The sequence below is a fragment of the Felis catus genome, chromosome F1 (genome assembly GCF_018350175.1).
Source record: "Felis catus isolate Fca126 chromosome F1, F.catus_Fca126_mat1.0, whole genome shotgun sequence".
Taxonomy (NCBI): Eukaryota; Metazoa; Chordata; class Mammalia; order Carnivora; family Felidae; genus Felis; species Felis catus.
This window is the reverse complement of record NC_058384.1, coordinates 36,805,753-36,818,515: the sequence shown is the minus strand read 5'-3', so window position 1 is coordinate 36,818,515 and position 12,763 is coordinate 36,805,753. Positions and strand designations below refer to the sequence as shown.

General features: G+C 42.4%; 1 protein-coding gene and 1 long non-coding RNA gene across 7 annotated transcripts in view; both read right to left on the bottom strand.

The window, feature by feature from the left end:
• Nucleotides 1–2,915: 2,915 nt before the first annotated feature.
• CF1H1orf53 (chromosome F1 C1orf53 homolog) overlaps nt 2,916–12,763 on the bottom strand; it is a 113,763-nt gene continuing 103,915 nt past the window's right edge. Inside the window, exons 1-4 of one of the 6 annotated variants that reach the window (XR_006591843.1) lie at nt 7,653–8,551; nt 6,394–6,541; nt 4,629–4,730; nt 3,113–3,153 (exon numbers count right to left, since the gene is read on the bottom strand). Coding sequence is in view for 4 of the 6 variants with exons in the window: in XM_045048958.1 (XP_044904893.1) it covers nt 3,082–3,174; nt 4,629–4,730; nt 7,653–7,916 (459 nt within the window). In the remaining 2 variants the exon portion in view is untranslated. Of the gene's footprint in view, nt 3,175–4,628; nt 4,731–6,393; nt 6,542–7,652; nt 8,552–12,763 lie in introns of those variants that run through there. The other 5 variants (XR_006591844.1, XM_045048958.1, XM_045048957.1 and 2 more) reach the window with 5 other exon arrangements.
• Nucleotides 9,065–12,219, bottom strand: LOC123382823. Its single transcript, XR_006591847.1, has 2 exons — nt 12,033–12,219; nt 9,065–10,523 (listed from the first exon to the last, which is right to left on the bottom strand). It is a non-coding gene; the product is annotated as an uncharacterized LOC123382823 (long non-coding RNA).

Below are 12,763 nucleotides of genomic sequence, written 5' to 3'. Positions count from 1 at the left end.
GGCTGGGCGTCCAGGAACGACTTAACCCCTAAGTAAAGACAGCTGAGGGCTCCTCTCCAACCTTTTCTCAGAAACCAAGTTCTCCACAGAGGTGTGCAAGAGGGTGTTGACAATCCCCTCCCCACTACACGCACGCGCGCACACACACTTAAACATCTCACTTTTTTTTTTTTTTTTTTTTTTGAGGGCAGAGGAGAGTTTTGGCACCCGGAAGTACCTTTTAATTGTTGCAGGGTAGTGAAAAATAGCACCGACTTTTAAATCTTCCCCCGCAAGCAGACGTCCAGAAACTCAAGCCTTTGGTGGAAGATACAGAGGATGAAATGGCAGGTGTTGGTATGGAGTGGAGAGGGAGGTTCCTTCTGGGCTGGCCACAGATTGTGAGGTCTCTAAGTGCTCAGAGGAAGGCAGCACACTAAATGCCATTCGCCTGGTAGTGAGCCGGCTTCCCTAGCTTGTTTGGAGATTAATTTAAACCCGGCTGCTTTCTGGCAGTGGAAAAGCGCATGCAGGAACAGACTTTGCAAATGCCTTGGATAAAGGGCATTGCGGTGGAACAAAGATCGGCCCAGGGCCCAGCAGCATCTATCTCCCCTTCTGGTGGACCCTTCTTTTCCAAACACACCAAGTTTCATTTGAAAAAAAGGGGGGGCATTCTCTTCCTTGCCCTGCAAAATCAAATGGGCTAGCCCATTTGAAGTATGCATTGCATACTGAAGAGAGCGAAGTATGTATTGCAATTCACCTGCAGTGAAAACTACCAGGACAGGGCCCTTCTCCTAGAGAAAGGAGGTCCCCCTGCTTCAGGGAATTTATGCCCATCCTCCACCAAGGTAAACCCCACAAGAAGATTCCCCAGTTCCCTGGGTTCCAGCGGGTCTTTCTATGTTGGAAACAATCTAGAAATTAATTCCCCTTGACTTATGGTGACTTATGATAGGAGTCTCCAGAAACCATGAAAGTGGAGCAGTGCCAGGGTTGACTTAAACTGGGAAGTTTCTATTTCTCAGCATCCACATGTGTTTGTATACACACACCCAATAAGAAACCTGAATTTTTACTTTACAATGTGTGAATACAATATAGCTTGGAGCTCTTGCAGTGAGGCCCATTTATGTGGCCATATTGTGTTTAATGTGGGAGCAGCGCCCGCCGCCACCCCTGACGTGTGGTTCACAACCATCTCCTCAGAACCACAGCGGAGAACTTCAGACCCTGGCTACCCGGCCCCAGATGCTGGAGAGAGTAAGAGCGCCCCCCATCCCCCAACGGCTACTCCTTCCTGGTTGCCCACAAGCTTGAAGTTCTGCCAGGAAGAGTCCCACACGACAATCATCCCTGAGGGACATCGGAGTCCTTTTCCTTGGGCCAGTTTCCTACGGTAGGAAGAACACGGGGAGGAGGAAAGAGCTGCCTCTAGGAAGGAGACATCCCATAAGTTATTTCCGTCTGTCAGGGGGCTTTCTCAAAACACTGCCTTACACGGTGCTTTTCAAAATGAACTTCCTTTCCTCTTTCTCTTGTTTCTTCAGAAAGATGACCTTTTCAGGCTCCATTTCTTTCTCTTCTCCCTCTGGGGACTGCTGAAGAAAGCACCATCCAGCTCCCACCCAGAAGGTGGACTTGGTAATCTTCAAATCTAGTGGAAAACATTGAGCTATCCAGTTGCTTCTTGACCTGAGAATAGAAAGGAAATTGGCTCCCAGGAGTCCATAAACCTGTCCGGAAAGCCTGACTGCCTCCACAATCGTAATGCTTACCTCCTTCTCCTATTCCCCTCCTCAAAATGATTTCTAGAGAGGACAACACCAGGCCACAGAGACTGACTTTTTACATCCCAAGAGGCTGCCAACACCTCACAAGGCCCACGGGCAGGGTTACTTAGGGCACCACAGTGGGGGCAATAGCAAAACTGGGGCACTAAAATGCCAACGTTTTGGGAAAACAGCTTAATATTTGACGTAAAAATAACAGCACAAATCACAATCAAGGGGGGAAACCAGAACTTTACTGGGCTTCCTTTTCACTTATTTTACAGTTTGGAATGTCTTTTACTTTGACTCGAAGATGTGAGAAGGCACCAGAATCTCTTGGTTGCTCCAGATCTCTAAAACTCGTATTCAGGCCATAGGCAGAGCCTAAGAAAGACCCCTGAGATGCCTGAGAGCCTTTTGGATTCTGTTGGGAGAAGAGGCTGAGGGCCAGCTCTGGGCAGAACCAGTCTTCCGATGCACAGCAGCCTCATTTTACTGAACAGCTTCCACTGGCAAGGAAAAGGCTTTCTGGGACCATTGTCCTCAGAGGGAAGCAAGGAAGAGAGTGTAGAAACAATAGTTCCTGCAAGCTCCTAACCCAGGTTGGGTCCTGATACCCTAAGCTGTCACTGCAGTGAATGGAATGGGCATAAAGCTAATACAATGTCCTAAGACAGATTTGCCTGGGAAGTGCCATGAGACATGGAGGAGGGAACTGTGGGGGGAGAGAAGAAAGAATGGTCTAATCAGAGGCATCTTAAGCAGCCCTGACCCTCAAGTCAGAATGATTTAGAGTTTTTATTGAGAGAACAGATGGAAGATGAGAGCATTTCCTGATGCAGAATGGCACTTCTTGGGCACTCATATGCTGCACAATATAGCATTATATCAATCTTCTTATAGCTCGAGATATAAATAAAATGAAGACGGTATTCAAACCCTTCTATTTGCCAGCAACCTCCCTTGGGTTGCTAACACTGAGGAGAAAACAGTAGGAGAACGGAGGCTATAAGAAAAATCGAGAGCTACTAAGGTGACCCGATTGCTACTATTTATTTAATGGAACAGTCATTATTTTCTTTCTTCAACATATGTGTCTGATAATGAAGCAAAAAGAAAGGAAAATAACTATCAATGTGCCACTTCAGAAACACACAAACATTTGCTAGCTTTTTCATTTTATTGATGTTCTTTTAATATATGTATTTATGATTAAACTAGTGCTCAAAGACTAACAGCACAGATAGCAATTCCGGATTAGAGTTGTTGTTTTTTTTCTCTTCTAAATACAGGCTCAATAAGATGGAGAACAGAGAAGAAATTGTTGTCAAACATAAAAATATGAATTGAATTTCTTCCTTTTCGATGGATCCTTAACATTGACTTGACCATATGGACACTGCAGAAGAAATAAAACAAACTATTATTGAATTATTTAACAAGCTTCTTGAAAAAGTGTAACACTTCTCATAGTGAAAAAAAGAGGCTGCTAATAATGTTATATAGATCATTTGATCTATTGGGTCCTGCCGACTAAGAGGAGAATAATGGCAACCTCTGGCAAATGGTCCTAATTAGGGTCCAAGAATCACTTCCTAAAGGCATCCTTCCAACTTTAAGAATTTTACTGTCAAAAACTCACTCTTAGAAAATTCTCAGGTCCTCAATTTATGCAAGGCTCTTATGCATTTGATTAGAAACAGCTAATGGCACAGGTAGAAACACACATAAATGGGAAGGCTTAATTTTTCATTACTGGCTATAGTTAATACATGCATTTAATGTTTATTCCTTCATTGTAAAGTTGGTCAGTTAAAGGAAATAATACCTCCTTACCCCAAAACATACAGTCAAAATGGTCTGTAAATAGAGGTTGTTACCTGTTTATAATCTTAATGCTATAACAATTTACCTTACTAATGTGCTTTTTAAAATTTTTTAAAAATATTTCTTTGAAAGAGAGAGAGAGAGACAGAGAGAGTGACAGTGGGGGAGGAGGCAGAGAGAAAGGGAGACACAGAATCCGAAGCAGACTCCAGGCTCTGAGCTGTCAGCACAGTGCCCCAAGCGGGGCTCAAACTCACAAACTGTGAGATCATGACCTGAGCAGAAGTTGGACGCTTAACTGACTGAGCCACCCAGGTGCCTCAATTACTAATATGCTTTTTAAAAGTTATGGTGACACACACAATCCCATTTATTTTTTTGCTCAACATAGGGAAGGATTAGTTAGTTCACCTTAATCAGTGAGCACAGAGATATATTCACTGAAATATACGTCTTAGGAGATACACAGCACTAAGTTTGGGAGAGCTATCTTCATGGTTATGAAAATAGAGTAGAAAACAGCCACAGAAAGAATGGGAGAGGGAGAGAAGGAAATGAAGAAGAATAAAAGAAAGAAGGGGAAGGAGGGAAGGAAGAAAGGAAACCAACCTCATTGAAAGGAAACCCACTTCACAATGCTGATCAGATTTCTATTTATTCAGCTAATAATGAAGACAAAAATGTTGTCTGGGATCTAGTTTGTAATATTCTGGATTTCTTTTCCTGCCCTCCTTGCCCTTGCCTAGTGAATATGACTTATTTGAAACCTCATGAAAAGTTTCCTTGTAATAACGAACTCCCATGAATCTCAAATCACAGCATCTCAAGGAACTGATGCTCACAATGAAAAGTTACAAAATTCCATTAACTTTAAAGGTCCTATGTCGGTCCTAAGGATTTCGTTGTCCTTGGCTAAAGCTGCTTGTGAAAAGTGCCCTCCAGGTCTATTAGGCTTTTTTCACTTGACTTGTTTTTCAAATACTAGGTATTTACGAAGTTACAGAAGCACTGAAAACTGCTGGTGTAATGCGAGAATTTGCTACTCACGTGTCTGCAGGCAGACCCGCAGCATTTGCCTCTCTGCAAGTGGGCAAGCCGTGTAAGCACCAGATAGCCAGTGGCTGGATCCGTGTAGTTTAGCTGGCCAGCCTGAAGAATAATGCAATGAAACAATTCATTAATCTCAGTATTCACCATATCTCCTCACCATAATTTCTACTCATAAAATACTGCAAGATTTTCTTTAAACAATATTAAACTTCTTCCCAGCAATTCTGGTGGCACTTGCAATTAAAGACTGAATGCATTCCAACATTACATACAATCCAACATTATGTGACATAAGGAGAAAATATACAGTTTGAGAAAAATGAGAAGTTGATGGAAAAACAAGAACTCCTCTATACCCAATAACTATGTAGCCACTACTCAGGTATTTTTCATTCAGTTTCTAGGTAACAAGTTTAATAACAGGTGATTTAGATGACTTTAAGAGCTTAAGAGGCTGAAAATGAACTTTCACTCAGAAGTTGCAGTTACAATTTTAGTACTTAAAATATGTGGATAATGATTTAAACTTACAGAAGAGGTGCTAATCAAAACCAACAGTCCTTACAGAAAAGTATTACCTTGCTATTATTGGACACTTTTCTTTACCTTCATGATGTGTTACTCCATTGCACATTTTATACTATTTTCTGTTTTGGGAGTGTTGTTAGTTCTGTTTTTAAGTGAAAAAGGTATTGTTTTAACATATTAACACGCACTGCTTTCACAAGGTTGATCAAAAGCAACTTTTACTACACCACTTCAGACGTCAAGGAAGCATACTCTACTGACACTCGAACTCAGTTTTTAAAAAGTGTCCCAAGTACATGGTATGAAGGCAAAGGACATAATGTGGCCTATCCTGTGAATTTGGGCCATGGAGATGATATTATTTATCCTTGAGATTTTGTAGAGGAACCTTCTCTTGGGCTGTTTATAATAACCCATTTAACCACAAAGTAACACTGCACCATTCATGTATAGAACCTTTTCATTAAACTATGCATGACACCTGAATGTCTTCTAACATACTTTTGTATGTGCCACAAGTTACTTCTTCTGAGTGTCTTCCTTAATGACTAAATAGTTAATCTGGCTGAGAATTTAACCAACTGTGCTTCAAAGATAAGGCATAGAGCAAAAAGACATAGGGTTCAAGTCTAAGTCTACTCTAAGGCATTCCAGCAAAGCCAGACCAGGACCAAAGAAACCAGCAAGCAAGTATCAAGGTCACTCTACAGGGCCTCTCAAATCTCTTGGGACCACAGAGGCAGATTACACGAAATCAGGAGCAGTAAACTACTTTAGAACGATCAATTGTCAAGACCTCACTTCTTTATGAAACCTGGGTCTGAAGACTTGGAAGAAAAGCCCAAAAACACCAGGAACTCTGTCAGCAGCCTCTTTCCACTTCTCATAGTTTCTGGGAGTCTTCTGAGGGCAATCACCTAGCAACCCAGAAGCCTACCAGATTGCTCCTGCATTTGCGCCCACTCTCCTGATTTCCCTATTGATTGAGGAACTGTGAGCTTATTGGCTGCCCCCACAAACTTGATTTGTCCTCAGTAGATAAGCCTCAGGTAATGGTGGCAACAAGGATATGACAAGAATGCTGACAGTTTACAAGATGTTCCGTGATACAGATCAGCACAGGGAGAAAGAGACCCATCTGCCTTGAGGTGTGGGAAAAGGACCATGGTGGTGGTGGTGGTGGGGGGGGGGGGGGGGGGGTAGGGCTCTGATTTGTTGAAAAAGAAAAACAAACCTGTTATTGTATTTTCTTCTGGTCTCCTTGACATTCATTTCACTTGTGCTCCTGACACTGATGAAACAAATGTGGATTTCCTAAGTGGGAAGAATTTTTCCTTTCCCAGGCTGACTGAACCTGTCTTTACATGCCACTGCTGTTTGCTCTAAAAAAGATGAAACTTTTGCTTATATTTACCATATTTATATGGTGATGTATGGCAACAAATTACATATGTTATTTTCAATACAGTATAAACAAGAACACTCAAAAGCTGTCTGTCATTTCCTGATGAATCTTTATGCAGAAGTTTCAACACCTGAATGAGCCAAACAGTGGATTCCCAGGGCCTACTGTCAGCGGGGGGAGAAAAGTCAATTTTAGAAAATCTCCAAGGTTTTCTTCTCTACTTCTTTGGTACAAGCAACACCAGATATTAAGGACTGGTCACACACAGTGTGTGTGACCTACTTAATAGGTTACTTTTACATCGCGTTTGTATCTTCATGATAGAGTGCATGTGCTCTCTCAAGATAATAAAAACATAAATATGTTCCCTTTACACTTATGTGGTCTGAGGTGTTAGAAACCGTGGGCGGAAATGGTAAATTGTGATATTGGTACTAATAAGGGATTGTCAAATCCCCAAACAGAGAAAAACATAGCTCAAGATTGTCTAGGAAGAATGTAAACGCCTGATTATAGTTTCTCTTACAATTGTGCTGTTAGGGTGCAGAGAAAAGACGAAAGGAGAGCAAAAATTAAAAATAAGTTTGGTTCACTTACGCATTACTAATATCATTGGATAACGAAGTGTTTAACTGATGATGCAGAGAAACACACAACCTATTTTTTCCTCTGACTTCTCAGCTCCTCTACCTCTTGCATCAATTCCTAACAACCCGCCCCCAACACACACACACACACACACACACACACACACGCGCGCGCGCGCGCGCACAGAAGCATGATGGGTTCCAAAATACGACCAGAGTTTAGCTCGGACGCTGGTCAGAAAGGACCCACACTTAGCACAGATATACATTAACTCTGCTCGGAATAGCAAACTGCACAGTTTTCCAGCGAAAAGGTCGGAGCAGGAAGCGCGCATACTCGTCAGACGCCAGAGGATGGACTGCGCGGGCTTCCAGGAACCTCTCCCTCTGCTCGGGGCGCGCAGGCGCACCGATCCGGGGCTCCCGCGGGGCCGGGGTGCGGCGGGGCGGGGTGCGGCGGGGTGCGGCGGGGTGGGGCGGGGCGGGCAGGAGGGGCCTCACCGCGCACGCGGCAGCGTGCAGGTCTGCGATCCGCCTCTCGGCCGCCGTTAACTCTTCACTCTCCCGACTGCTCGCCGCTCCCTCTAGTCCGCCTGGCGAGCAGCGCCCGGAGCGTCCGCGGTCTTCTTTAGAAGCGGAGCAGAGGGTTAAGCAGAGGTGCCGTCGGAACCCTCCCCCGACCCAGAGAAGTTTCGGAGGCAGAGCTGCTTGCGGTTGCGTCCTGAGCGCGGCGCGTGCCCACGCCGGGATCTGTCTGGCCGCCATGGCCGCCGTCGGCCCGGAAAGGCGGGGCGCCCCGCGCTGGGGCCCGGCGGGACGGCCACGCGGGGCCGGGCTGCGCGCTGGGAGGCCGGCCTCGGGCTTCGGGCCTCGGACCTCGGACCCGCGCCTCGAGGACCCAGCTTTCGGCCTCCGCTGCTGGGTCCTGCTGCGGAAATAAAAATGGACTTTTTAGGCGGGCGATGAAGTTCCAGCACGATGCGGGGACGGGGAAGAATGGGCCATTTCTAATCTTGGGGCCTAAATTCTAAGCGGACATTTTTTTCTCATGTCACATTAGACTTGAGATCATTCAGCATAATCGCCAAACCTGTTAAGATGCAAGAAAGGGATCAAAATACCCGAGGTTTGTTTATAACCAGCTAGGGTCTGTTCAGAAAAGGCTGGGCATATACAGGTAACATGCACTATGAATAAAGCTGGCCTCGCCTAAAAAGAGGACCAAAAGTGAAATCGCACACTGAATAAGAAAAGGCAGTATTTTCATGTTGTTAAATACTTGCAAAATCCAGACAAAATTCTATCCTTTCTGAAACGTAAAAGTTATCGAGATACCCCCACAAAATTGCATTTTGAGAACATTAGCACAAGCCCAGGAGGCAATTTCAGGTGTTAGAATTAAATTAACACCACTCCTACCCCTCTCCCTCCCCCCCCCCCCCTCCTCAGCCTGCGTTTCTGCAAAGGAGGGTTGAAAAGTAGCCATTTTGTACGTGTTCTTCAGTTTTCAAGAATTGAGGGCAGGAATCCATCCCCGAGGGCAAGATTAGATCGTTGAGTTGCACAGAAGTTTGACCAAGCCACCATAGGCCATCACTACTCTTTTTTTTTTTTTTTTTTTTTTTTTTTTTTTTTTGGTATCTGCATTTACCATTTCTGGAATTTACTTACTAGGTGCTGATTGAACCGACCCTATTGGCCCATTAAAAATTTCACAGCGAATTAGTATTTTTGGCCAACTCTGTTTCCTTTGTGTTGGAATCATCAATTAGTTATTAGCTTAAAACCAGGAAGGCTAAAGAGGGACCTAAAGAAAAAAGCAGTGCAAAGGTGGGACGAAACTTGAGAAGGGACTCCGTCCACCACAAGTCAGGTGTGTTTGTGTGCTTTTTCCCTAACCAAATTCTGGAATAAGGAAATAAGTCTAGAAGTTCAGATTGATTGCGTTGTTTTTTTTTTAAAATTGAGGATAAGGACCTATTAATAATTGGTCATGGCATTAATTCAAAGGGTGGGAACAACATTTTGCAGAGATGAAATAGTCTAGACCATGTTCAAATACAAAATACATACTCTTACAACAGGGTTAAGTATTTTTACATGAAGCTTTTGTTCTGGTGGATGGGGGGGGCGGGAAATCTTTGTGTTAATAAAATAGTTCTGTATTCTGATTATGATGGTCACACAAGTCTACACATGTAAGATAGAGAACTCTATACACTTTGTTCCCATATAACATTCTTCGTTTTGATATTGTACTAGAAGTATGTAAGATGTAACCATTGGGGAAACCTGGGTAAAGGGAATCTATCTATCTTTGCAACTTCTTGTGAAACCGTTAATTATTTCCAAATCTAAGAACAATAGTTTTTTTAAAAAAGATGTAAAAATGGTTTCCAAATTACTTGTTAAGGTAGATCACTGAATTAGCCAGAACCTTTCTACATCTTCTCCATTCCCAGGTTTAAAAATCAGCCTTTTTGGTTAAGGCCCTTTGGGCGTTTAGGCTGAGAAAGCTGTTTTGTACTATTAACATGTTACTTGGGTGTGCATTCTTACAGATATTTATTTTTTAAATATAACAGCTAGAAATCTGTGTGATTAAGAGTTTAATAAAGTATATTATTAAAAATAATTTCCAAACATTTGATAATTATCATTTAGACATTGAATAGATTATCTGCCTCCTTCAATTTTCATTTGATTTTCATACTTTAGAGTCAGTGTCATTTCACATCCAGTAAATTTCATTCATTGTGTCTCTTGTTTTAAAAAGCCTCCTCAGGGCTTGACCCTTACCTTATTCTAGCGTGTCTTCATTTCTTTTTCAATTCTCCACACTCACAGTGGACAAAACTGTATGAACGTGGGGGCACAGCGTCCTACCTTAGAATGGTAAAGTAAGTCCTCACTTTATTTGCAAAGCATTTACATCCAAATATGCTTTAGGAAGAGTTATTTTGTGTCACATATCTGCATGTAACATGAGATTGGATATATTTTATACTTCTTCCCATCATTTGGGATGCTTATGTTGATAATGAACATGATTGTCATTTTGGAGAGGAGGAGGAGAGGAGTTCAAAGAAATGCATTCCCCTAGGTTTCATCTATATTAATTTTTAAATAGATATGGTAGGCGTCTCTAGGTTTCAAGATACAGATCACACAACTTAATCTGGTTACAATAAAAGGAATTTGCTCATTTAACTATAAAGCATGACCTGATTCAGGGCTCAACAATATTATCAGGGCTCAGTCTTTCCATCTTCAGCTATGCCTCTTCACTGTTAATTCCCTTTTGAGTCAGGTTCTCTTCTCATTGGTGAAAGATGGCTGCAAATGGCTCCCAGGGCTTCATCCTTTCTCACCCTTGTCCATTTAAAATGAGAATCTTGTTATGAAGCTTCTAGACAAGAAGAAGCCTTTTTGCCCCCCAAAGTCCTAACAGTATCTCTCTTCACCGTGTGTCCATTCCTGGACCAATCTTTACAAGTACATGTTATCCATCAGCCAACCAGGCCCTATCTCTGCAACCGCCTATGTGCAACCCCATCTAAACCCCTGGCTGTGAAGGGCCTGTATTGATGCTGGGGGCACAGTTAACAAGTGTCCACTATAGTGTGACTTGCAAAGGCAAAATAAATTCTCCCAACCCACCCAGTTCTTTTAGGATTTCGTATTTAATTGTCATTTAAAACATTCTGTCACGGTTCCTCTGGTTCTCCTCTAGATGTCCTTCTTTTGATCTCCCACAATTACCTACCTCATTTTAGCTTTCTATATGATTCTTTCTTGCATTGTTTTCCCAACAGATCATAAACAAGACAGTAATGTGTCATGTTCATCTTTGTTTCTCCACAGCCCGTCTTACAGTACTATGACACTTAGTGAATAATAAATAATGAATTTTTGGATGGATAAATGAGTCAGTGGTTCTTCATTCTCAAATACATATTCCTAACTACTGGGCAAAATTTCCATATGAAATTTTAAAATTAACATCCTATAGATTTGCAGATTTGGAAATATTTACATTATTGGTTGTAAATAAATACTTTAAAAACTAGATGGTAAAGGTACTAACTGGAATCTTATTAAATTGTATTTATTAAAGAAGATAGGGTCACTTTACTGACAAACAGGACACATGCATACATTATCAAATCATCTAAGCCCCTGAAATGCTGTCTCTAAATGATTTTAAATGCTATCTTGTAATAAACTGCCCTATTAGTATTTAATAAATTGCCCTATTAATAAATTGCCCTATATGTATGCCCTATTAGTGGACAAATTAGTGCTGGAGTCACAGAGCTACCCACAGATTTCTTGTCCATATACTGCCTGTTTTGCACAGTTATTTTTGGACACTGATTTATGTATTTGATGTTTTTCAAACAGCTGAATGGTGTGTTATGACATGTCATGTTCCATGTATAGTGCATTTTCACTATCAATTCTTATGATTGAGAGCAAATGTTACATGCCCCTAAGGTTGCCTATAGGGAATCTTTGTTTCATTTAATGGGACATCCAATAGCACACTTTGTTTCACAGAGCTGGTCTTAGAAAATTCTTTGGGGAATTATAAACACTTTTGTTTGCAAGCCCAGCGAATCTCTGCTGACTCCACCACGGATGCTCCCCCACCAATGCTGCATGCCCAGAGCACTACTGCACTTGGCTCTTATGTTCCTATTTTGTTTTTGTTTTCTTCGATGAGCTGTAGAAGGGCTATACAATATAAGGTAATCTAGCCATTTACCTCTTCTTTCATCCTCTCTGTCATTCTTTAATGAATAGTAGTCTACCCCAATTGCCAACTTAGTGTCAAGGATAACTTGATGGTTAAATCCAGTGTATGTAGACAGTACTTACCTGACTAAAACTGCATGCTGCTTTCACAGCAGTCCATCATCTCCCCTTCTTCAGTAGTCTTCAGCCCTTCTCACTACGAAATACTTCCCTGAGGGGGGCACCTGGGTGGCTCAGTTGGTGGAGCATCTGACTCTTGGTTTTGGCTCAGGTCATCGTGATCTCACAATTCATGAGACTGGGCCCCATGTTGGGCTCCGTGTTGACAGCATGGAGCCTGCTTGGGATTCTCTCTCTCTCCCTCTCCCTGACCCTCCCCCACTCATTTCACACACTCTCTCTCAAAATAAATAAATAAACATAAAAAAAACCCACTTCCCTGAGTTTATCCATGCTTATGTTTTTAATCTATTACATATTTGCTAATAGTCCAATCTCTGCTTCAGAATCAATGCTTATGAGAGCGACACACCTATCTATCCATCCACCTGCTGGACACCAGCACTTAGAAAATACCCCAAACTCATCATATTCGAGATGCACCTAATCATCATTCCCTTTGAAATCATCCCTGTTTATTGTCTTTTTTCCCCCAAATGTTTATTTATTTTGAGAGAGAGAGAGAGAGAGCGCACATGAGTGGGGGAAGGGCAGAGAGAGAGAATCCCAAGCAGGCCCAGTGCTATCAATGCAGAGCCCAACATGGGGCTAGATCTCAGGAACCATGAGATCATGATGTGAGCCAAAATCAAAAGTTGGATGCTTAACTGACTGAGCCACCCAGGCACCCCTGT